At 35.2% G+C, this 27232-nt stretch overlaps 1 protein-coding gene across 4 annotated transcripts in view; it reads left to right on the top strand.

Annotated features, from left to right (window-relative positions):
- The window catches only part of PDCD10 (programmed cell death 10), a 72199-nt gene that overhangs the window by 27024 nt on the left and 17943 nt on the right, over positions 1-27232 (top strand). For 3 of the 4 annotated variants that reach the window (XM_055083028.1, XM_055083053.1, XM_055083072.1), the window contains exons 4-7: positions 4030-4147; positions 5315-5441; positions 10587-10665; positions 10967-11049. In XM_055083028.1, the coding sequence (XP_054939003.1) occupies positions 4030-4147; positions 5315-5441; positions 10587-10665; positions 10967-11049 (407 nt within the window). Of the gene's footprint in view, positions 1-4029; positions 4148-5314; positions 5442-10586; positions 10666-10966; positions 11050-13982; positions 14094-27232 lie in introns of those variants that run through there. The other variant, XM_024124332.3, reaches the window with a different exon arrangement.

Here is a 27232-nt window from a genome sequence, read left to right as displayed (position 1 = left end):
AGTTTATTGATACCACTCTTAACTGATAGCATAAATAATGTCATTAGACATCTGCGTATTTCACTAGAAGAAATTACATTGTGTGTGTTGGATTAGAGCTATTTTTATTTGTTTAATACTCTAAAATGCAGTGCCTGTGTACACATACATACTAATTTCATTAAAATACATCCTGCCAAATCATTGGGTTAATGAAGAGAAATCAGTGAAGCAGCACCATCCTTAGTGTTTTTTTTTTCTTCTTTCCATTAAGTATCAGTGTGGTTTGGAAGGGTATATTTGGTCATTAGGGAGGCAGGATGGGGACTATTTTAAGTATCTTTGTGGCCAAAGAAAAGAAGGAAAAGTGATCTGTTGCACACTGTAGTTATCGATAAGGCAAAAGTCAGTTTTTTAGCTTTTCTGATATCAGGAACAGAGAGAAATTTCTCCTGTGTGTCCTCATAAAGAAGACCCTCTCTGAAGTAGTATATGGTATATACTCAATGACATTCATAAAAGAGATAAAATAATGAATTTCATTAAGCTCTTTCTTATAATATCCTTATATATAAGCTGATGTTTTAACTCTAAAGTACAGTTAAAAAGCAAACTGTGTTTAAAGTATGTGGTTATTATAGATCTGGTTTAATACATGGATAATTTTATCCACGGCACTGATTCTTAATTGGGGATAGTGGAAGTTATTTGGAGGAAAATATATTAGTTTTGCATTGATTTATTCTTAATTACTGTATTTAATTTGTTAGAATTTCAAATGACTTTAAAGGAGGACATGAATTAAAAAGATTAAGATTTTTGTAATTTTTACACTATAACTTATTTGAAAAAGATTTTAAAAACCTTGTTTCTTGCCCAGCCATATATCCATATTTATATCCATATATATATATATATATATATTCATGTTTCCAGTTCTTGGTCCACAACACAGTGATATTTATCAAGCTTTAATATCTAGTTTTGTTATCTGGAGAAAAAGGATTAAAATAATTTTTCCAAAGATAAAACAGTACTAGTTAATATTGTCCTATATGATATCTATCCTCCTGTTGATTCCTTTTCCCTCTGGGAAGTTCTGATAGTGTTGAGAATCATTGCTCCACAAGAGTGGATGTTACTGCCTTTGGGGTAGTTTTCTCTCACTCTTGGATTTTTCAGAAAAGTTGGACAGCAGAGTTTAAGGTTGTATTCTGAGGGATATCTTGAAGGTATAGATAGAGTCTCTGATTTAAGGGTAGATATATTTGTTTTGTCAGCTAGAGTCACTGATTAAATTTAAGGCTTTTAAGATAAAAAATAGCTAAGATGCTAGACTACCGTTCCCAAAGTATGTGCCGAGGCACTCCAGGACCATGCAGCAAACTCAGAGTGGTGTCGTGAGATATTTTAAAAATTTGAAGGAACACAGTGATACTCAACATTAGGTTGACACTGTGTGAATGACTCTCTTGAAATAGTTTGCAGTTTCAGCTTATTTGATTGGGCTACATTCCTTTCAATGATGTCATATTTTTGTGAAACTGGACTTTTGGCCACTGCTATTGATAGAATGCAGGTATCACAAGAAAATCAATGTACAACAGGAAATGAGGGTAGAAGGGTCTAATTCCAACATTTGAGAAATTGTGCAGTGCCCAACACGTGCACACATCTCTTTAGGGATTGTGGTTATTTAAGAATAAAATAAAATATTTTTCTTTCAATTCATGTAATTTTAAAGGTTACTAAGTTGTTAGGATGTATTTATTAAGTTGTTTGTACTTTACTTAATATGCAGCACTGTTAGGTATTTCTTTTGGTACTAAGAACACTGTGAACTAAGAAAGTTAAGGACCTCTGTAAGAACTTTGTAGTGCTCCAGCTTTGGCATTTGGGGACTGCAAACGAACTTGGTATTGAAAACTTTGTTCTCAGGCTTTCAGCATTTAATTCTTTCAGTAGCTTATTATAACTTAATCAGAGAGGCATTATTTTTCTGTTGGCATTCTCTGGAAGCACATAGAGAATGTTCCCCTGCTTTCCAAGATAATGCATTATGTAGGTAGTTTTTTTTTTTTAGATGTTGGGGGTAGGAGTTTATTAATTAATTTATTTTTGCTGTGTTGGGTCTTCGTTTCTGTGTGAGGACTTTCTCTAATTGTGGCAAGCGGGGGCCACTCCTCATCGCGGTGCGCGGCACTATCGCGGCCTCTCTTGTTGAGGAGCATAGGCTCCAGACGCGCAGGCTCAGTAGTTGTGGCTCACGGGCCTAGTTGCTCCGCGGCATGTGGGATCCTCCCAGACCAGGGCTCGAACCCGTGTCCCCTGCATTAGCAGGCAGATTCTCAACCACTGCGCCACCAGGGAAGCCCCTATGTAGGTAGATTAAATGCTACTTAGAGAAGATAAACCACTGTTATCAAATAGTGGCTTATTTAATTAGTATACTATATGTTATTTTGTGGCAGTTTACCAGATTAATAATGTTGATACCGTCTTAAGCCATATTTGTACAGCTTTTCTTTTAATGGCAAATCTTATTTATTAAAGTAGATTCTTCCTTAAATATATTCATGAGAGGAAAAATCAAAACAGGTTATAAAAGAAACGGAATTCAGTAGGACATATTTTATTATTATTAATCAACTATCAAAATGATTTTCCTGTATAGCATTTGACAGCAGTTAAAATGATCCCAGGATTGAGATAAATGTGTATATTTTTTCTCCTTTCATTCCATAACCTTTTGGTTTTGGGTACTTGAAATTAATGAGAAGCAAGGTGTTATAATGTGAAGAGCAATAGGAACCAAATAAAGCTGAATCTGCAGTGATACCAGAATGGAATTGAGGAAGCAGAGGTTAAACATAATTGGCACATCAGGAAGCAAATAGATTGCTAGCTGATAGATCATAAGTTGTGTTTCTGTTTGCTATTTAATATCAGGGCAGAAAAGATAGGAAATCATCAGCATAATGATTAAAATTGGCAGGCATCCTAAAAGAAACAGAATGAGATTATAATTTTTTTTTTTAAATAAAATGGGACAGGGCTTCCCTGGTGGCGCAGTGGTTGAGAGTCCGCCTGCTGATGCAGGGGACACGGGTTCGTGCCCCGGTCTGGGAGATCCCACATGCCGCGGAGCGGCTGGGCCCGTGAGCCATGGCCTCTGAGCCTGTGCGTCCGGAGCCTGTGCTCCACAATGGGAGAGGCCACAACAGTGAGAGGCCCGCGTACCGCAAAAAATAAAATAAAATAAAATGGGACAGAATTACAAGGGAAAACCAAAATCTCGAAAATTAACTTTGGTAAACTCAGAACTCTACGCTCAATCTTGAAATGACTAGAAGATTTTAGTACTGTAGGGAGTGTAAGTAACATCGAATCAATGCACACTCATTAGTGAAACAAGTTCAGGAGGTAGTAAAAGGATTAATGATGTTCTGAAAGCTAGTGAAGGAAATACTCTTGCTGCAAAAATAGGAAATGAAAATCGTGTGGGAATGTAGTTAAGGGATCACATAGCTTCAATAAAACCTCCAAAAGAAGGGTTATTTTTTTGTTTTGTTTTGTTTTTCCTGACATTCTGTTAATTTAAATGCAAAGAATCTGCAAAAAAAATTGGTGAGATGAGTTACTGCTTGATCCTCAAGTCGAAATATTACGTAATGAAAAAAACGCTAAAAATCTTCAGTGTCTTTAATCTATTGAAAAAAGTAATTGAAGAACTACCAGTATATATATAATCTTTATTTCTACGTTTGTTATTAGTTTGATTTCAAGAGAGTGTAAATGAGAAGTAGGAAATGTTAAATACTTTGTTGAAATGGAAAATGGGATCATGTCTGTAATAAGAAGTTAAGGATGCACAAGCTGTACCCTAACATAAGCGAGTGCCATCACGACACCTGCTTTGCAAAGATTTCTGCTCTTATTTATAAGTTGATCAGTTTAAGGAGATCCCAACAGGTTCTAAACAATTAGGTTTTGGCTTTGAAATGCTGATTTAGTTTCTATATTTCAAAACTAGCTTTCTCTTTCTTATAGGCTGAAAAAGAAAATCCAGGACTCACACAAGACATCATTATGAAAATTTTAGAGAAAAAAAGTGTAGAAGTCAACTTCACAGAGTCCCTTCTTCGAATGGCAGCTGATGATGTAGAAGGTAATCAGAAAGAGTCTTGTTTAGTTCCTTACAGTTGTTGAAAAGCTTTTCCTCCAGATCTTTCTTATTTGATAAAAGGGACTTCCTCCCCTTCTCCTCCCTTTTTTCTCTTATTGTTGTTATTATTATTGTTTTGAAAGTGGGAAAAAATAAACCCATATAAAATAGAAATATAGTTTTTATATTTATTTTATATTTGTCAGATTTAATTACTTGAAGTAAAGCATTTGTTTATGCTGCATGCTTTAATTTTTTCCCCTACTAATTAATATGTTTGATGAGTTCTAGTTTCACCAAGAGACAAGCTGTTTGGAATGGTTATTTTATTTTGTGTTGACTTTATGCAAATACCAGTTTGAAAGTAATGAGTTTCTTCTTTTTAAACTTTAGTATTGCGTATTTTTTTTTTCAAACACAGATTCGAGAGAACAATGTAATAATCATCCTTTTGGCCTTTTTTCACATTTTTGCTCTTTTAAATAATTAGAAATGGGTTTCAGTTAAATTTAACTGAATTAAATTCAGTTCCCAGTAATTTAGAAAAACATAGAGGTATAATTTCCCATGTTTATTAAGGGAGAACAAAAGTAGATGTTGATGTTTTTAACTGATTCCATAAATTATGAGAAAATCCTCATCGTTATTCTAGATTTGAGCATCTGTAGCCTGTTAGGCTGGGTTATATTGAAGAGTTGGTAGAGTTGTAATGTTTCCAAGTCTATAATGAATCTGGTAGTACATTCAGTATAGAGGTTTTTATTAAACTCATATCCCCCATTGCCATTGTATTTGTTACAAATGTTACTTACTTTAAGGTTTCCTTGTGAAATGTAGCTTGAGAGGCCTGAAAAACTTGATTAAGCCTCCCTTTTAAATTTTATTTATTTATTTATTTATTTTTTAAGGTTTCATGGGTTTCCATTTACCCCAAATTGAAAATGTTCAGTCTTTCATTTTCTGATATTTTATTTGGAGGGAGCCCTAATATAATTACAGAACTAAGCTGAACTGTAATGACTTCTGCTTTGCAACCTTGTCTTCCCTAATTATCTGACCTTTATCTCCCCACTCCCCCACCCCACCTCCTTGACCAACACATTGGAAATTCTTAGACTTGAATTTGGCAGCAAGTTGCATGATTTTTTTTTTTATTATGTATTTTATCAGAGTATATGATTGAACGACCGGAGCCAGAATTCCAGGACCTAAACGAAAAGGCACGAGCACTTAAACAAATTCTCAGTAAGATCCCAGATGAGATCAATGACAGAGTGAGGTTTCTGCAGACAATCAAGTAAGCAACTTTTTGTTTGGTTCTTATTTTTTTTAAGTACTTCAAAGGAACCACCCATTCTGTATGTTTTACTTTGGTATGATATTAATATTAAATTGAAATAAAAAATTTGAAAATTTTAATTGCTACATTTTTATTATTAACTTCTAAACTGTGCCTTTGGCTTCCAAGTACAGTAACATTTTTTAGAATGTTTAAAAACAGTGAAATGTGCATAAACTGGAATGCAGTTTGAACTTCGTGAGAAATGGAAAAATGTAAATGTTAGATTAAAGTGAAGAGAGGAGTTGGATAAATTATAGAGATTGATAACGAAGGATACCAATATTGTTTTTATTTCAGAAATGGTACAAGTCATTAGCATAATAATGTACCCTTAGCGATAAATAGCACTTTCTAATGTTGACCAAATGGTGAACCTCCAAAAATCCTTGCCTTTGGGATGTAGGTTAAAAAAGACTGAGAACTGTGTGAGGCCAGGAGGCTGGTTGATGGGCAGCAGGACAAAGGGTCATTCTCGAGCAGGGGCACGAGTGCCTCAACCCAGGGGCACTCTCCTCGGGGGTGAGAGGGCGGAGGAGTGAGGGGGAAGCTCCAAGCATAATTTCTAGATAAGTATTTTCACACTAAAGAGTCAGATAATTTTCTTCAGCCTCAATGGGTAGAAAACAGAGAAAGTCGGGAATAACTGTAGTGGCACTATCAATGCAACCTTTTGGTGAAACCACAAGTAGAAATTGCTAGAAAGGAAGAACTTAGCACAGATCTTTTTCTGGAAGAAACTGCATCATACATTGTATCTTTAAAGAACTGAAGGAGGCTGCCTTGGGATAAATATTAGCATACTTCTCAGGGGAAGAGTATTCCTTGTAATTCACATTGCAAAATTCTATTTTAGCTGTTTGGCCACCTATTTTGAGTGGGTTAGAGGGAGGAGTATGACGCATTTTAGAAAATAATGGTGATAGGTACCAACCCAGCTATCAAGGAGTGATCCTCTTCTTTTTGGTCCTCTAATTGAGGATCAGAAAGTACAAAAGACTTCATTGACTAGCCAAAATCCATGTCACAGGGGATAAACCCTAAGGTAAATATTTTACCTTTATTGGAAAGCCCCAACTTTCTTTAACAGTTTTTAATACAGCTTTTTATTTTGTTTGGTATAAAGTGAACATGTTTGGCCCATAGAAGGATAAATTATCAGTGATCTCAAACACAGCTGTTTAAACACTTAGTTCTAAAATTTAGTTCTAAAATTTTCAAATAATTTAAGGTTTAATTTATTTTGGTGATCATATCCTACATTTCTATAACTTGGTTTGAACCTAAGCAGACTGACTCCAGGGACTTCTCTGCTGCTTCCCAATCATAGATTCATAATGTTGATCTAATCTGGTGATTGAAAAAAAGAATGTTTCTGCTGTTTGGAAGAGGTGTGGTAAAAGACATCCTATCTAGGGTGTCAGTAGGAAAGAGGCAGAACGGTGTTGTAGTTGAAGCTCGGATAGAGATGGTAGGTCCGGAGCCCTCATCCTGCTATTTTGATACCCTCTTTCCATCTTAGGAAGTCCTGGAGATGTCTCTGCTAAACCCAGTGTGGCTCTAAAGAGATACAGTTTGAAAACCAGTTATTAATGGCCGCATTTTGATCAAAAGGGAGTTGAGGTCAAGAGCCTAAGAGTCTTGTCCTTAGTCATTGACAAAGGCTGAATTAGGGTCTTGTCTCTCATTTATGGGGCAATAGTAATATTTCATTTCTGTTTTCTGGAGTGTACTCAGCCAACTAAATTAAGATTATTGGCAATTAAAATTTATTTTGTATCCGTTTTAGGAGGGATAATTTGCCATGGAAAGTTTGTTGATAATATGTATTGTTTCTGAGACTGAAATTCAACTATGTGTGCATTAGCATGGATGGCTAAGGTATAATTATTTGTATCATTGATATATATTGATAACTTTCGATATATATTGTTACCAGTGTTAATTGTTTGACAAATTACTGGATAAAATTGCACCAAAATATAAAATGGTTTATCCTTCAAGCACAACATACTGTACAGTTATTATTTTTCTTTAAAATATTTTACTTTCTCATATTTAAGGTGGATATCCTCTTCTTTCAAAATATTTTAACAATATTTTTCAATAAGCGTGGATCATATAACCTACTATACCAAATACTGTACAAAATGTTATAGGAGAAAAGATTCCTGTCAGCTAACAAATATCCATATATTTTTGTATATATCAGCAGACTTAGGTTTGACTCCCCATTCCAGCATTTTGCTGTGTGACCTTGGATAATTTGCTTAGCTTCTGTGATTCTAGTTTCTGCCTGTGAAGATGAGGGTAGTAGTTGTGAGAATTGAAATGATATACATGGCACCTAGCACAGAACCTAGCATACACTCACAGCGCCTAAAGCATTGTGAAATAAGATTTTTTTTTTCCCTCTCTCTATGAAGTTGATTAGGAAAAATGATCCAGCAGACAAATTATTTTAAAAGTACTTTTGATTAATGAATGTGTGTGTTTGACTACATTTGAGCTTATGCAAATATTTTATAAAATTAATTCTTAGGATACATTCCACTTAATGGATGACTAGTGGAAACTGGTGATTTAATAGTCCAGAAAGCTATGCATTTATCTATTTACTCTTTATAATCTACATTTGCATATTCAGAGGTGAAAATTTATCAGCGTTTGGTTTTGCTGCTGGCCTCAAAATAGCTTTTCCAGAGGTGTCCAGTCTAGACCAAACTAAACATACAGTGTAGGAATTTCCTTCCTTTAGAGTGTTTGTATAAACATAATTATACAAATTTGGTTGATAGTTAAAAGCTCTGCTATTCCATGCAATTTTTTAAATAAGATGTATTACATTTCTTCTGATGCCTGTGGTCCTCTCTTTCAGCGTATATGTTCCCCAGAGTTGCCCCCTAAACCCCTTTAGCAACCTGCAAGTTGCTAAAATTCCTTTCTACTTACACATGCTATATATGTCCCGTATCACAGAATCCATTAACTCCAAACTGCATATAATTGCATTATAATTATTTTACCCTCAGGTTTTCCCCAGTTCTTTATTTTGTTTAATTGTCTGAAGTATTTTTTGTGTGTGTGCCGGTATTTTCTCTTATAGGAAACAAACCCTCACGTAGTTACTAAAATAATTTAGCTTCCCTGGTGCAAACCTTAGTGCCATAAATGAAAATGCTGTTCTGTGTACATACAGATGACATAATATTTGACATAAAGTGCTGCAGATTGTTTTAGAAAAGGCCAGGCCTAGGGATAAACAGCCTTGGTCTTTATAAAGCTCCATGGCAAATAGTGGATCAAGGATTAGCTCTAGGTTCTGGGTTTCCAAGCAGGGGTTTCCAAACCTGGTTCATCAGCAGAATCACCTGGGGAGTTTTTTTTTTTTCCCTTTTCTTTTAAAGTACATACAGACTCCCAATATTCATTAAAGTACACAACAAGGTATGGTTGTGTATAAACAGCTGTCTGATCACTATAATTTGCTCCGTTGTATTCCTTTTGAATAAGCTTACTGTGGGTTTGAAGAATCTTCCATATTCAGAGATTTGACATTTTTTATTTGTTGAAACTAATTTTTCTCACATAATCGGATGGTCATAGGACACTGTTTTATTAAGCAGTAGGGGGCTTACACCCATCACAGCAATACAGAAGGATTCAACTTTCTCGAAAACATAAATGAAAGGGACAGTTAATGTAACTTAAAATTGTTATTACTAGAAGCCAAAAAACAAAAGAGTGGACAGATGTAATTATGTAAATTCATTATCCTGTTTGAATATCTAATGTTTTAATGTTTCAGCCTGATGCCGATATTTGAAATACAAGAGGTAATAAGGCAATAGTTATTGAAATATTTAATAAAAATATCATTACTACTTCAGAATAGGCTAAAATACTTTTTTATACCAAAATTCTGTATATTTGTAGTTTTTAGAATTTCCATATGCTTATTTACTAGAAATAAGCTATGAAACACACACATACACACAAAAATCTGGACACGGAGCTTTTTGGTTTTCTTTAAATAGTATAGCTGAAATGTTTTAGGTTTGAAATAACAAATCTGAGATTTGTGACTAAAAAGTACATAATAAAAGGTTATGTTTGGGGTGGTCTAGGTTGATGTTTTACTAATTCATATCTTTACACTTGCATTGCATTTGAACAGTACAAGTTTTTGTAGCAATTAACAGCTAAGAGAATGGATGTGTAAAAGAGAAGGTTTGCCTTAGAGACTGAGAGGCTATTTGAGAATGCAGAATTACAGTTAAGTTCAGTTTGCCAAAATATTACTATGAAGTTAGAACATGGAAATTGAAAAGGGCATAGATACAAAAGATAAGACTTTTTAAAAAATGGTACATGGATAGGAAGAATAGTCAAGTCAAATGAGAATTATCGATTTCTTCTCTCTTTCTTCAGAAAGGAGAGAAAAGTGCTGATACATATATACTCAAAGGATGATTGCTGAAAGGTTAAGGTAGAAGAATATTCTGATATTGTCTCCCAGAAATTTAAATATATTTTCTAAAGGAAATAGTGTCAGCGAAGGTTTGGAAGAGAATAGATGTGTCTTAAGAGAGAAGAGCTACATCTGAGGAGGAAATATTTTAAACATCAGAACTATGTTTGAAACTATGTTTCAAAACTACATCAGGTCTGTAACTTGGTGTTTTAAGTACAGAAATGAGTTACATGTAATAGCAAAATTTCATATAATTGCTCATGAAATAGCAAAAGTGGATGATATGGTTGCTTGAATTCACGTACATGAGCCAGAAAAAGGAAGAATCGTAACCGGAAAAGGTGAGAGGCAGAGGTATTTTCTTATAAATCTGAGTGAGTAATGCTGAATGAAATGTTACTGATTTGGGAAAGCTGATGTTAGTTGTGCAGTGTTTTGTCAGCAGTGCAAGAGTAGCTGGGATCACAGGAGGGTACAGGCTAAAACCCCCATTCAACTAGCCAGTCAAATATTTGTGCTTGATGCAGTATTCATATGGTAGTTAACAGTGCAGTGATTCTTTGAAAAAAAAGTAGACTTCTTTCAAATGAAACTGATGTTAAGAAGATTCTTTTTTCCTCACCCAACAGGGATATAGCTAGTGCAATAAAAGAACTTCTTGATACAGTGAACAGCGTCTTCAAGAAATATCAATACCAGAACCGCAGGGTAAGTTTAGTAGAAGCCTTGCAAGCTGCCACCCTAGATATTGGTTTACACCTAGTCGTTTTACTGAATTAAATAATAAGACTGTTGAATTATTGGAAATGGTTTTGTATCATTAATGGCTGGGTTTGTCCTTGCATTTACATATGCTGTTACATATATTTAAGTAAATACTCCTAAAAATGCTTATCTGTAATATAAGGTATGTTCGTATTCTGTGTAATCTCCTGTCTTTGACTTTGGCTTTTGTGTTACTTCTCTTTTCTTATTTAGTATTTTTTAAAATTATTTTTGATGTCTGCAGGCACTTGAACACCAAAAGAAAGAATTTGTAAAGTACTCGAAAAGTTTCAGTGATACTCTGAAAACCTATTTTAAAGATGGCAAGTAAGTTGTCATTTATCATCCTTTTCTTTTAAAAATTAGAAAATTATGTGGTTTTATATGATACTAAAACCATATAAATTAAACCCTTTTACTATATTACTAATACTTACACCAACTTACTAAGATAGACTGTTAAAAATAGAAAGGGAATGGTTGATAATCCAGCCATAACTCTAGTCTGGAGCAGGAGTTGCAGACTTTTTCTGAAAAGGGCCAGATGGCAGATATTTTGACTTGGTGGGCTTGTTGCAGCTGCAGCACTTCACCTCTGCTTTTGTAGTGCAGAAGCAGCTGTAGACAGTGTGGAAACAAGTGGCATTTTTGTGGCTGTGTTCTAACAAAACCTTACTTCTTATGGACACTGAATTATATAATTCACCTGTCACATCATAATATTTTGATTTTTAAAAAATATTTTACTGTTTCAAATGTAAAAGTATTCCTAGCTCACAGACCATACAGTGAGTGAGATTTGGCTTACTGGCCTACTTTACCAACCCCTGAAGCAGTGATTCTCAAACTTTAATAGCCTCAGAATCACCTGGAGCTTGTTAAAGACAGATTGCTTTTGGGTCCCACCCAGAGTTTCTGATGCTGTAGGTCTAGGGTGGGCCCAAGAATGTACATTTCTGAGAAATTTCCAGATGTCATGGATCCTGCAGGTCTGTTAAGAACTGCTGCACTACTGTTAAAACAGTGGTTCTCAATCCTGTTTGCACATTACAGTCACTTGGGTTCAGTGTTTTAAAATCCCAGTGCCTTGGCCCTACCTTCAGAGATTCTGACTCCATTGGCTTGGAGTGGGGTCAGGGTTCAGGTGTGTTTTTGTAAAAGTGCTTCACGTGTTTTTAAAATGCTGTAAACGGTTGTGATCCACTGTCCTGGAATAGGTAGGGCTTTCTATAAGACAGGAAGTATACTAAAAAGGTAAATAGGACATTATTTTAAAATTTACATACACTTGGCTGTAGAACATTCTAGAAAGCCAAATAATCTTATGTGATTTATGTATAATACACATGTACATATAATGTATAAACTGATGCAGAGGCTATGTCTTCTGCAGCCTCATACCTTATAGAGAATTCTTTGTACCTCAAGTAGAGTTTTGTGGATAAGACCAATTTCCTACAGTGCTTGAAGCAGAAGAATAAATGGTGATTATTTCAGCTCTAATTGGCAGGGACCTCTAACATCCTATCCCACCATTGACATTTTAAGATCCCAATATCCATGTCAAACTATTACAATATTACTGTAGTAATATTTAAAAATAATAAAAATACATTAGAATGGTATATTGATTTTCATAGTTATTTTAAATAGTTCAAACAGGTTGAAATATTTACATTTTATACTAAATTAAAGATATTGAGCTAAATATTATTAATGGTTTTGTGTTGTTTCATACTACTATTCAGGTTGTCTAGGGGAAATGTACCTTGTTGACTTAGTTTAATAAGCTAGCAGATGTGTTCTGAAAATAAACTTACATCTATTTTTCCTTGGTCTCCCCTGCTAAGCCCAAATAACCAAAAAACACATTAAAAGAATAATTTGCATTAAGAAAATTATTTATGATACTGATTAATTGAGAACTATCCTGTAATAAGCACATTGAAAGGTAGAAATTCATTTGGAGCATAATTTTCATTAATCTGAAATTATTCACTCTCATTCCTGTTTGTACGTTAGAATCACTTGGGTTCAGTTTTTAAAAATCCTGGTGCCTTGGTGCCATAGTTATTTTTAACAGTTTAAACAGGCGTATGGATTATTCAAGCTCTCTACTACTTTTTCTCCATTCAGCAGCTTGTTTAAATTACCATTATTTGTGTATGAATAATGTGCCACAAGTTTTGTCCCTGTTTCCTCAAAATTGAAAATTATTAATAGAGCCTGATCTTTGAGCCATTTTTCAGTAGGAGGATGAATTTGCATTGATTCATCTAATTCTTCCTAGTCCCCCTTTTTTTGAGGAATGTCTAGGATGAAGATACAGTCAGCCCTTAGTATCTGCAGGTTCCACATCCCTGGATTCAACCAATTGTGGATTGAAAATATTTGGGGAAAAAAATTCCAGAAAGTTCCATAGCATTTATATTGTATTTACAGCTATTTACATTACATTTACATTGTATTAGGTATTACAGGTTAGAATCTAGAGATGATTTAAAGTGTACTGGAGGATGTGCATAGGTTATGTGCAAATACTACACCATTTTATGTAAGGGTATTGAGCATCCACAGATGTTGGTACCTGAGGGGGTTCCTGGAACCAGTCCCTCTTGGATACCAAGGGAAAACTGTACAAGCTTAGCTTTGCTACTGAGAAACTGATAAGGCCATGCAAGGGGACTAGGGTGTCACCTCTGTGCTCCAGATCATATGAAGATGGACTGATAGGAAATACGGTGCAGCATGAAGTAATTTTTAAGAACATATTTTTATATATTGTCAACTCATAAATATTGAAACCACATGATTATTTTGTTTTAAAAGTATATTCTAAAAGTAATTTAAAATTCTCAGTTTTTTTTTTTGAAAGAAGGTAAGAGATTAGGATGAATCAGATTCAAAGTAATGAGCTTTTTCTTAAGTATTTATCATGCCCATTGATAAACAGATTTCGAGACTGAGTATAATGTTTTAGCAGATATTATTTTGGTAACTTCTTTGAAACTGCAACTGGAGACTATGTTTGAATCCTCTTCTTTGGCCAGTTATTTTTTTGACCTATAAGTGGACTCCTGTAAGTGTTGAGGTGCCACCCATCATTAGCAGCCCACTAACACCTTATTGCCAGCCAGAACCACTAGGGGGCAGTAATTCCTAGATAGTTTCAAATGATGCAGGACCCTTCAATTCCAAGCTGGGTAAAATTTATGATACTCAGTACTAATTGTTTTTTTTTGTTTTTTTTTTTTAAACAGGGCAATAAATGTGTTCATAAGTGCCAACCGACTAATTCATCAAACCAACTTGATACTTCAGACCTTCAAAACTGTGGCCTGAAAGTTGTATATGTTAAGAGATGTACTGCTAGTAGGGCATTTTAAGTATAAAATATTTTTAAAGGATGAGTTTTTGGGGGATAAAATTAATTGGTTTTTTTTGTTTTTTTGTTTTTTTTAAACAGGGCAATAAATGTGTTCATAAGTGCCAACCGACTAATTCATCAAACCAACTTGATACTTCAGACCTTCAAAACTGTGGCCTGAAAGTTGTATATGTTAAGAGATGTACTTCTCAGTGGCAGTATTGGACTGCCTTTATCTGTAAATTTTAAAGTTTGACTGTATAAATTATCAGTCCCTCCTGAAGGGATCTAATAATCCAGGATGTTGAATGGGATTATTGCCATCTTACACCATATTTTTGTAAAATGTAGCTTAATCATAATCTCACACTGAAGATTTTGCATCACTTTTGCTATTATCATTCTTTTAAGAATTATAAGCCAAAAGAATTTACGCCTTAATGTGTCATTATATAACATTCCTTAAAAGAATTGTAAATATTGGTGTTTGTTTCTGACATTTTAACTTGAAAGCGATATGCTGCAAGATAATGTATTTAACAATATTTGGTGGCAAATATTCAATAAATAGTTTACATCTGTTAAACATTTCTTTACTTGAAAAAATGCATATATATATGTGAATATATATATGATCAGAAGACCAAGACGACTTGGTGTAATGTCTAAAGAACTTCTAACGGGAGCTTATTAGCAGTTTATCAGATAATAAAGCAACAAGAATTCCTATTTTTTTTGTCCTTAATCACTCTGGGCAAAATGTAGTTAATGGAAATATTTTTGTTAGTTATTATATTTGAGGTACTGAGTATTTTTCCAGCCTTGGTTTTAAGAGACTTATGAGAAGGAGATGGCAGTTTATAGTGTCTTCACACTGTACTGCCACTTTTGAACTCTACAATGTAAGATTAAGTCTTTCTGGTTTGCTGGGCCCTAATAAGCTTTGCGCCTTTTTTCCATAAATAGCCACAACTAATAGTAAGTTGAAGCTATACCAATGCTAGTTGGTTTGAAATTGTCATGAGTGTTAATAATATTATATACACTCTTTAAATATGTACAGTTTTGTTTTACCATAGAGAAGTTTTAAGGAAATCATGTATCAAGTATTCATGTTAAGTGATTTCATTTTTCAATTATGATAAAATAAAGGAAAAAATCAGAATTTATCTTTTTTTTTTTTTTTTTTTTTTTTTTTTATTTTATTTTATTTTCGGTACGCGGGCCTCTCACTGCTGTGGCCTCTCCCGTTGTGCTCTCAACCACTGAGCCACCAGGGAAGCCCCAGAATTTATCTTTTATAAAGATTTTAAATATTTGTTAAACTAAATTTCTGTTGGCAATATAAATTTTTTTGCTATGATGCAATTTAGTTACTTTTTAAAATTCTTTCTCCCATTTTAAAAAACAGACTTTTAAAGAATTACTGTCATTAGCAACATAAAAGGAAATAGTCCTGTTAGATGTAAACAGGAAATATGTGGAGGGAAGCAAAAAAAAATAGACAATTGGATGAAATCTCATAATTTATGGACATTTTACTGAATTGATTTTTTTTTTCTTCAGAGATACATAGCTGGTAAAACACAAAGAATTGGCGATTTTAATACTGTTTGTTTTTGGCATAAGCTATTTTTCACTCTTGGAAGTAAAAGGATGGTTATTTGCAAAATAGACTTGTGAATATATGAAGAAAAATATACTGTTTTTCTTTTTTTTTGAGCAGCAAACCCTTCTAAGATAAACAAGTACTGTCTTTCTTCCTCTTGTCTTTACCTCCTTAAGAGAACTCAATCAGTTACCAGCCATGCCCCAACTCATCTGTTTTTGTAAGTCTTCTGTCTTTTTATTCTACTATGCAATATATCTGGCTTCTATTTTCATGAAATTTACCTCCAAAAAGGAGGTTTATTCTCAGGATAATTCAGTTTCTTACATGATCCTAGTGGGTTTGTGTTTTTGGGTCAAGGAGGAAAGGACCAGTGTGGCCCCAGTCATATACAACTCCAGAGAACAGAAAGGTGCTACTGAGCAAAGGAAGAGAGGAGACATTTGTTGAGCACCTCTGTGTCAAGTATTATTCTAGATACATTAGTTTAATTCTCTTAACACTCTGTGATTTAGCCATCTGCCTTACAACTGAGGAAACTGGCTAAGAGAGCTTAGGTTACAAAGCTGGTAATTGCTGGAGCCAGGATTTGAATTCAACATTTGTCTCCAGACTCCATGCTCTTTCCACTGAACTGTACTTCATTCATTGTCGAAAATGCACCATTTAGAATACTAATTCCCTAACACCAAGCTGACATAGCTGTCCCTGATCCACAGGGAAATGAGAAAAAAATTAGGATAATGTGATAAGTCTTTTTCATAAATCTAAATTTATTCATTTTAAAGGACCATTCTTTTATTTAAGACCATTGCTATGCTTGAGATGTTTAATATATGCCCTCTCCTCACACTTCTTTTAAACAAAGTGATATAATTGTAGATGGTGGTAGCGTGGGGTTTTTTCATGATTGCATTGTAATAACCTTGTTTGGCAAAACATGAGGTTAGTAACCCAATGTCAGGCCTTCCTAATTGTTTTTTTAACTTTTTATATGGAAGTAATTTCAAGGGATTCACATTTACCAGAAATTGGCAAGAGTAAGAATAGTGCAAAGAACATCAACACATCTTTTATTCAGATTGACCTATTGTTAAGATTTTACCATTTTTATTTTATCATTTGTTGATTTGCTTACCTTCCATTAATCTCCTTTACCCTGGGTCATTTCCATGGCTGCCTTTGTCTTTTATGGTGTTGAGCTGTTTTTGAAAAATAGTCTTCTGTCTTCTCCCCTATCCTCCCTTTAATAATAGAATGTTCCTCATTTTGGGTTTCCTCATGATTAGATTCAGGCTGTGCATTCTTGGTCAGAATAACTACTGGTGTCCCATCTTCTCCTCACTGTTAATTTTGGTCAACTGGTCAAGGTGTTGTTCAGTTTCTCCAATGTATAGTGACTGTTTTTTACCTTACACCTGATAAGCAATCTGTGGAAGGCTCTTTTTAAGTCCATGCTTAACATCAACATTTCCACCCCAATATTTAGCATCCATTGATGATTCTTGCTTACTCAGTCTTTACTTCGACAGTTACAAAATGGTGATTTTCCAACTCCAGCATTTCTTCTTATGTACCAGTTGACACAGCATTCTCTGTTAAGCCTGAACCCTCCTTTCTCTCCCATCCTTCCATTCATTAGTCCATATCTGTCCACATGAATTTTTATAGTTACTGTTGTTTTGGACTCCTGGTTTTCTATTTTTTTCAATGGCTTATAATTTGTTACTTACTTTGGTACTTAAAATGGTCTGAGATTTGACCAGTTAGGAGTACCTTCGATTTCTTTTTTTTCTTTTTTTTTTTTTTTTAATTTATTTTTATTTTTGGCTGTGTTGGGTCTTAGTTTCTGTGCGAGGGCTTTCTCTAGTTGCGGCAAGTGGGGGCTACTCTTCAACGCGGTGTGCGGGCCTCTCACTGTCGCAGCCTCGCTTGTTGCGGAGCTCAGGCTCCAGACGCGCAGGCTCAGTAGTTGTGGTTCACGGGCCTAGTTGCTCCGCGGCATGTGGAATCTTCCCTGACCAGGGCTCGAACCTGTGTCCCCTGCATTAGCAGGCAGATTCTCAACCACTGCGCCACCAGGGAAGCCCAGGAGTACCTTCAATTTCAATCTTGTTTTTATGTCCTTGTGACTTCCACTACCTTTTTTTTTTTTTTTTTAAAGCACATTATCTTAAATATGTCCCAGGATCTGGAATCAGCAGTTTCTCCAAGGAACTCTGGGGAATGATAACAGATACATAGATCTGCTGGCTGCTGGGTAGGCTCATTGCTACTATGTGTCATTGCTACTGGGTGTCGTCTTGCTTCTAGGCCTATTCAAACAGAACTAGGAAATGTGCATATACAGACATATACACACAGATATGCATGTACACATACATTTTACATGTCATAGGCACATGATGTTTGATTTCAGAAATCATGAGTTCACACTAGTACCTCCAATTGCAGTCCATCCTCATAGGGTTCTTTCTTGCTTTCCCCATTCCGTGTTTCTATGTCCCTTCTTCCTCAGAATCCTGGCTCCCTGAAAAATCAGTTTATTCACTTGTTCAGTCCTACAATACATCTGAAACAGTCTTAGAATTTCTTTTGCCCTATCACTATTAAAAACACACTTAAAAGACTACAGGACTGTTTGCAGTTCTTTCCCTGTCTGTACCCTGCCCAAGACTAAGAATGTGTAATTACATTTTGTGTTCATGAATTACTTGGATTAATTCTTTTTTGTCCTTCACTGTGATTGTTATTTATTTGAAATAAATTGGGTTCATTTGTTTCAGTTTTCTTCCAGGTTTAAGGTTCCTTCCCCCCGCCCATCCCCACATACTTCCCATCCTTGTAAATTTAATTTTATTCATTTAAAAATACATAGAACATTAACATGCTTCTAAACATCAGAACTATACCAAAAAGTATACTAGAAGCAACACTCTTAGTGCTTCTGCCCCATTCCCCATCCTGCCCACTAAGTATCCAACTCCACTGTTTTTTGGTGTTTATCTTCTGTGTTTCTTTTGATGAAGAAAAGTATGATAAATGTGTTTTCTTATCCCCCCCTTCATTCTTACACAAAAGGTAGCATTTATGTAGGGAAACCAACCCTCCCAGTTTGCCTACGACTGTGAAGTTTCTTGGGACACAGAATTTTTAGTGCTAAAACTGGGAGAGTTGGACAAACTGGGAGGGTTGGTCTCTCTATATACATGCCTTTTTAAAAAAAAAAAACAAACTTTCGGGCTTCCCTGGTGGTGCAGTGGTTGAGAGTCCGCCTGCCGATGCAGGGGATGCGGGTTCATGCCCTGGTCTGGGAAGATCCCATATGCCGCGGAGCAGCTGGGCCCGTGAGCCATGGCCGCTGAGCCTGCGTGTCCGGAGCCTGTGCTCCGTAACGGGAGAGGCCACAACGGTGAGAGGCCCGCGTACCACGAAAAAGAAAAAAACGAAACTTTCTATTTTAAATTGGAGTATAGGTGATTAATAGTGTTGTGTTAGTTTCAGGTGTATAGCAAAGTGATTCAGTTACACATGTACATGTATCTATTCTTTTTCAAGTTCTTTTCCCAGTTAGGTTGTTACGTAACATTGAACAGAGTTCCCTGTGCTATACAGTAGGTCCTTGTTGGTTATCCATTTTATTTTATTATTTTTTAACATTTTTATTGGAGTATAATTGCTTTACAATGGTGCATTAATTTCTGCTGTATAACAAAGTGAATCAGCTATACATATACATATGTCCCCATATCTCCTCCCTCTTGTGTCTCCCTCCCACCCTCCCTATCCCACCCTTCTAGGTGGTCGCAAAGCACCGAGCTCATCTCCCTGTGCTATGCGGCTGCTTCCCAGTAGCTATCTGTTTTACATTTGGTAGTGTATGTATGTCCATGCCACTCTCACTTTGTCCCAGCTTACCCTTCCCCCTCCCCATATCCTCAAGTCCATTCTCTAGTAGGTCTGTGTCTTTATTCCTATCTTGCCCCTAGGTTCTTCATGACCTTTTTTTTTTTTTTTTTTTTTTTTAGCTACAAATAACTCAATTTCATTTCCTTTTATAGCTGAGTAATATTCCATTGTGTATATGTGCCACATCTTCTTTATCCATTCATCTGTCCATGGAATCACTCAGGTTGCTTCCATGTCTGGCTATTGTAAATAGAGCTGCAATAAACATGGTGGTGCATGACTCTTTTTGAATTATGGTTTTCTCTGGGTATATGCCCAGTAGTGGGATTGCTGGGTCGTTTGGTAGTTCTATTTTTAGTTTTTTAAGGAACCTCCATACTGTTCTCCATAGTGGCTGTATCAGTTTACATTCCCACCATGGTTACCATTTTAAATCTAGCAGTGTGTACATGTCAATCCCAAACTCCCTATCCCTTCCCCCAACCCTTTCCCCCTGGACACCATAAGTTCATTCTCTAAGTCTGAGTCTGTTTCTATACATGTGTTTTTAAAATACAACTTTATTGATGCATGGTTTATATATATGCCTTAGAAAACAAACAAAAAAACTATTGAGGTATGATATACTGCCACAAAATTCACCCATTTTAAGAGTCATGCAACCTGACCACAAACCCGTTTTGGACTCCTTCGATCATTTGGATAAAATCCCTCATGCCTGGTTACTGGTTAACCCTTGTTGCCATGCCGCCCTGTCTCCTCCCCAGTTCCAGGCAACCACTAGCCACTTTGTCTCTATGGATTTGTCTTTTCTGGATGTTTCATATAAATAAAATCATACAATGTTGTCTTTTTAGCCTGGCTTCTTTTACTTAGCATAACATTTTTGAGGTCCATCCAAGTCATTTGCATAGATCAGCATTTCTATCAGTATGCTTATTACCGAATAGTATTCCATTATATGAATCTCCTATATTTTATTTATTTATGCATTAAATAGTTGATGGACATTTGAGTTGCTTCCTTCTTGGCTATGATGCATAATGCTGCTATGAACATTCACCTGCAAGCCTTTTGGACATGGGATTTCATTTCTTTGGGGTAGATACCTAAGAGTGGAAATGTTGGGTTGTATGATAAATTTGTATTTAAACTTTTAAGAAAGTATCATACTGTTGTCCACGTGGCTGTACCATTTTACGTTCCCAGCAGAATTTAGGAGGGTTTCTAAATTTCTCTACATCTTCACCATCATTTGTTATTGACTATTTTTTGTTATAGGCATTCTTGTAGATACCAAATGGTATCTCACAGGGAAATTTGCATTTCCCTAGTGACAAATGAAGTTGAGCATCTTTTCATGTGTTTATTAGCTGTTTCACATACTTGCTGTCTTTAACATCTCCAGATATCACTCTGTCACTCCGTGTAAGTCCATAACCAACTCTCTCTCTCTCTCTTTTTTTTTTTTTGTAGCAGCCTAGTGTTCCATGGTGTGTAGGTACCATAATTTATTTATCTGATCAATCTACCATGCTTCGTCATTCAGATAGTTTTCAGCATTTTGCAAATTACAAGTAATGCTACAATGAATGTTCCTACATATATATTTCTGGTTTGTTTGAAGTATACCTTCAGAGTAGATTCCTAGAAGTGGGGTTGCTACTAGTCAAACAACATGTGCATATGCAGTTTTATTAGATATTGATAAATTCCTTTCCATAAAGGTTGAGGCAATTCACACTCTGCCCAGAATGTATGAGACTATTTGTTTCCCCAAGGCTTCACTTATTATTGTCAAGCTTTTGAAATTTTGCCAGAAGATGGGTGAGAAATGGTGTCTCATTGTACCTTCAATTTGCATTTCTCCTACTATGTGTGAAGTTAAACATCATGTTTAAAGACCATTTTCGTATCTTTTTGCAATTTTGAATTTGGTTATTTTTTATCATGCAAAATTAAAACATTTTTATGTAGACAAATTTATCAATTCCTCCATGAAACCATTTGGGCTTGATGCTTCTTTGTGGAGTAAATGTTTGATAACTATTTCTCCTGTGCAAAACTTTTTAAGCTTTCTACAGGAGTCAGTTTGTTAAATTACATTTTTCTAAGAAAGTATCCATTTCCTCTAGGTTTTCAGATGTGTATTTCTATTGAAGTGAGTAAAATAATCTTTTATGCTTTTTAAACATTTTTCTCTGTATCAATAGCTATTTCTTTGTTATTATTTCTTATTCTGTATATTTGTACTCTCTCCCCCTCCCTTTTTTTTATTAAACTGGATAATCCTTTGTCTATGTTCCTGTTTTTCCAGGATTTTATTCATTAATTTTGTGTACAGTTTTTCCTTCTCTACTTCTTTAATTTTAATTTCTGCTCTTATATTTATTATTTTCTTCCTTGGGCTTTTGTTTTACTTTGTTGTTGTTCTTCTAGTTCTTTCAGTTGGGAATGTAATTAATCTTTGTTTTTTATAGTTATAGGTTATTTAGTGCCATGAAATTTTCTCTGATCACTGCTTAGAATGTATCCCATAGTTGTATTTATTATCATTATTTTTTAGAAATTCTGTAATTTTTGTTTATACATCCTGTTTTGCCCAAGAGTTAAGTTTATTAGAATATCTTTAATTTCCAAGTAGAGGATCATTTTTGGTTGCATTTTTAACTTCTAGTATTATTGCATTGTGATCAGCAAGTACTGTTTGCAATAACTTTATAGTATCTGCTGATACTATAAGCAGATAGTATATCTGCTTTGTATTTACTTTGTGTATCCCTGCGAATGTTTCATGTATACTTGAGAAGATTGTATTTTCTCTATTATTAGTATGTAGTATTCAATATATATCCCCCCAAAATTACTTCCTGTTGTTTAGTTCTTACATATTTTTTATTTGGCTTACTTGACCTGTTTTGTACTGTGTGTTAAAGTGTCTATTAGCAGTGTGTTTCTCTGTTTCTCCCTGCATCTCTTGTAGTATTTGTTTTACATAGGTGGTTGCTGTGTTATTTGTTGTGTAGATATTCATACCTGTTACATCCTAAATGTGAATGTGGATTTTAACATTATAAAGTGTCCTTTTTCCCCCTCTTGTTTAGTGCTTTTTGAAATTTGTCTTTTGACTTTGAGTTAAAACCCATTCAATTTATTGATATCACTATTATGTTTGGGCTAATTCTGTTATATTATAATTTCTGCATGTATTATGTTATAATTACTGTGTATTCTTTTCTGCTTGATTGTACCCTCTTTGCTTTTTAAAAAAAATCCTTTTGTATTTAGGAAGGTTTATATTTTTATCCTAGTGGTGGCTTTGTATTAATATATTACAGAATTTTTAACCCCTTTTTTTCTTACTTAAATTTTCATTATCTGGTATGTCAGTTTTTTGTTTGTTTATTTGTTTTTTTGTGGTACGCGGGGCCTCTCACTGTTGTGGCCTCTCCCGTTGCGGAGCACAGGCTCCGCGGCCATGGCTCACGGGCCCAGCCGCTCCGTGGCATGTGGGATCTTCCCAGACCAGGGCACGAACCCTTGTCCCCTGCATCGGCAGGCGGATTCTCAACCACTGCGCCACCAGGGAAACCCACGGTATGTCAGTCTTAAATCATATCCTTTAACGCTCACCTATTACCTAAATGAGAGTCAGTGTTCTTTTTCTACATTTCCCTTGTTCTCTCCCTTCTCTTATTTCTAATTACATTTTTTTACTTTATCAGAACACAGAATACTTACATGGTTTTCTTCTACCTTTGTTTCCACCATTGTTTCAGTCTAAATGGATGCTACAATTAAATATATGAATGCTCACAAGTTGTCCCTTTGCCTAAGTTTTCTCAGTTGTCTGGTTGGATGAAGCTCATCCTCTAGTAGCTTTTATGCTATATATTTATATAGTATTTTCTGAGTTCTTGCAGGTTTAACATTATTTTCCTATAGTCTTGATAATTAAAGAATATCTTGGTTGTATATAATATCCTTAGTTCACATATTCTTTCCTTAAATTACTTGAAAATTTTAGCTTCGCTATTACCTTGCTTTGTATGTTGTTTCTGAGATGTCTGGTGTTGATCTCATTCTTTTGTCTTTACATTATTTTGTCTTTTTTGCCTGGAAACCCTAGGATTTTTTCCTTATTTTCAGAGTCTAGTAGTTTTATTAAGATATGTATCAGAGTTGGTCATTCCAGGTCAATTTTCTTGATATCTAATATGCCCTTTCTGTGTGTAGATTGAGGTCTTCCTTTATTTCTGTAAAGTGTTCCTGGATTACAGTTTTAAATATGAATTCTATTCCATTGTTTTGTCTTTCTGGGACATCAGTTAACATATTGAACTCTCCTTACCTGTCATTCACTTACTTTTTTTTTTTTTTATACTCCAACATCTTTATTGGAGTAAAATTGCTTTACAGTGTTGTGTTAGTTTCTGCTGTATAACAAAGTGAATCAGCTATATGTATACATATATCCCCATAGAGAGCTAGTGGGAAGCAGCCGCATAGCACAGGGAGATCAGCTCAGTGATTTGTCTTCCACTTTTTTTGTGACCATTTTTTACTTCTTGCTTTATTTAATTATTTTCCTGCTTTTCTTCAAGATCCTTTTAAATTTTTATCCAAATCTACTCTCTCAGGCACCTTGTAATTTAACCTTTAATTCTTTTTTTTTTAAATTGGAGTATAATTGCTTTACAATGGTGTGTTAGTTTCTGCTTTATAACAAAGTGAATCAGCTATACATATACATATATCCCCTCTATATCTATATCTCCTCTCTCTTGCGTCTCCCTCCCACCCTCCCTATCCCACCCCTCTAGGTGGTCACAAAGCACCAAGCTGATCTCCCTGTGCTATGCGGCTGATTCCCACTAGCTAGCTGTTTTACATTTGGTAGTATTTATAAGTCCATGCCACTCTCTCACTTTGTCCCAGCTTACCCTTCGCCCTCCCCGTGTCCTCAAGTCCTTTCTCTACATCCTGCATCTTTATTCCTGTCCTGCCCCTAGGTTCTTCAGAACCATTTTTTCTTAGATCCCATATATATGTGTTAGTCTACGGTATTTGTTTTTCTCTCTTTGACTTACTTCACTCTGTATGACAGACTCTAGGTCTGTCATTCACCTCACTACAAATAATTTTATTTCTTTTTATGGCTGAGTAATATTCCATTGTATATATGTGCCACATCTTCTTTATCCATTCATGTGTCAATGGACACCTAGTTTGCTTCCATGTCCTGGCTATTGTACATAGAGCTGCAATGAACCTGGTGATACATGACTTTTTTTTGAATTATGTTAACCTTTATTTCTGGTGTAATTTTTTTCTATTTCTTTCCCACATCAACCAACTCTCATTTCTCCCTATTTTCATGCATTTGAGTCCTTAGTACTTGTATTTCTGATTTAGTCTGCTTTTTCATATATCACATGCTTATTTGAGGATATTTTATTTAGTTGGGGTATACTGGCTCAGTTTTCTTTAGCTGCTTCTTTTTTTTCATTATTTTTTCAAGGTAGGGGGATTTTCAGCAGCAAAAATGAATTGTGTTGCTATTGGGGAAACAGGAAGCCCAGTGTGCCTTGTTTCTTTTCTATTACCACCAGATACTTAATTTCCCCTTCTTATTTTCTTCTTTCCTTCTCTGCCTCATTCTTCTCGGGATGCAGTGCTTCATCAAAGCTGTCACATCCAGTCCTGCCTCTTCCCTGCAACCCGTACTGCAAACTTTCTATCAAGTACCCACCTCTTTTCAGAATTCTGGCCTTTAATGTTGCACTTTCTCTTTCTAGAGATGATTTTACCTCTGCTTTTTCGAAGTCCTCTTTTCCTTTCTGCTCCTGTTCAGAGGCTCTCTTAAACTTCCCCTTACTTGCTCTCCTTGCTCACAGGCTTGCCAGCAGCAGGAGAGAAGTAAGAACTCTTGGGTTTTTCTTCTCGACTCACAGGTGATTTGAAGGTCGCAGTGTTTGCTGTCTCCTAGTAATACTGAAGGCATAAGTCAGCTAAGGTTTCATTTACTCATACTGAATTTGTCATTTCAAATAGGAGAATGTGTGGGATATTAAGAATCCGACAGCCACCATTGTTCTCCAAACCTGGAACTTCCTTTTCCAATATTTCAAATAATTTTGCTCGTTTGTGAAATTCAAAATTCCTGAAACCTATGAATTAAAAGACTGAGGAGGTAAATGAAGACCCTGTGTTTTGGGAGGACAGATTCAGGGGAAAGCTGTGGGCTCCCTCAATCATTCCAGTCCCCTTCTTCCACAGGGAGCACTGGTAGGAAGTAAGCTCCGTTTCTCTTTGCCCTGGTCTTGGTGCTCTTGCTATTAACTGGCAGGTTTACATGGGAGACAATTTTCTATTCTGAGAAGGTTCTAAATTGGCATACTCATGTTGGCTAAAATGGGATAGTCCTGGGCTTCAAATTAAGAAATAGTATGTCTAGAAAGTCCAAAGACTGTTTCCAGCCATCCAATGAACTATGCAAACCAACTGTGGTAAATGTAAAAGCATGCATTTTGAGTAAAACCTAGTGTTACTAATGAGGATAAGCCCACTTGTATTAGTCTAGTCTGGCTGTCATGAAATACCATAAACTGCATGGCTTAAACAACAAAATTTCATTTTCTCACAGATTTGGAGGCTGGAAGTCTGAGATTAGCAACAGAAAAGAAAATCAGGGAAGAGAATGCTAAGTAAAACTATTGAACTGCAGCTATGTTAAGGAAGACCTAAGATACATGGTCTCACTTGCTAAAATTAATACTAAAGAAAGGAGGGAGGGACCCCATGAAAAAGACACACAAGAATGTAAAAATGAATTTGCATATGTGGCTTTCAGCTACCAGATATTAGAGGAAGAAGGAAAATGGCCTGGAAGATGATTCTAAGTAACATTGCCTTACAAACGTGCTGAAATGTTCCACTCAGTATGAAATAATAAAGATATTTGTTATTGTTTTGTAAAGATGCTAAATAAGAGAGCAAAGAGTGCTTCAGAAAAGATCTCATCACCTGGACACACTGCATGAAAAGCTACAAATTATCAACAGGATATTATTCTAAATGGAATTTGAAAAAGAAGAAATTACATAGATTGAATTCCAAATGAAACTAAGATGGGGGGTGTCAATTATAGCTGAATACTGATCTATTTCACCTATTTTCTTGGTTGGCATTTATATTTGACCTCTTTTATAATGTTTATGCATTTCTCTTTTCTATTAAGCTTTTTCCAGAAATTGTTTGAGAGATTTTTATGATTTTGATAGTTTGACATTTACATTCCAAGCAAAAGGGCTAAGCTTTTTCAAGCATGTGTTACTAAGGACTTTGAGAAAATAAACCCAGTCATTTGATACCACTGCCAGGAAATAGCAGTCATCCTAAATCAAATCAGCTATTCATAACAGCATATTTAATATCTCATTTCATCTACAATTATCCTACAGAGTCTGGCTTTGCAAGTATAGTTATAAAGTTATTCTCTGAATACCATTATACTCACTAACATATTTCTTTCTTTTTTAACATTTTTATTGGAGTATAATTGCTTTACAATGGTGTGTTAGTTTCTGCTTTATAACAAAGTGAATCAGCTATGCATATACATA

Source organism: Physeter macrocephalus, chromosome 1, assembly GCF_002837175.3.
Source record: "Physeter macrocephalus isolate SW-GA chromosome 1, ASM283717v5, whole genome shotgun sequence".
Taxonomy (NCBI): domain Eukaryota; kingdom Metazoa; phylum Chordata; class Mammalia; order Artiodactyla; family Physeteridae; genus Physeter; species Physeter macrocephalus.
Note: the sequence above shows the minus strand (reverse complement) of the source record. Positions and strands in the feature narration are given on the sequence as shown.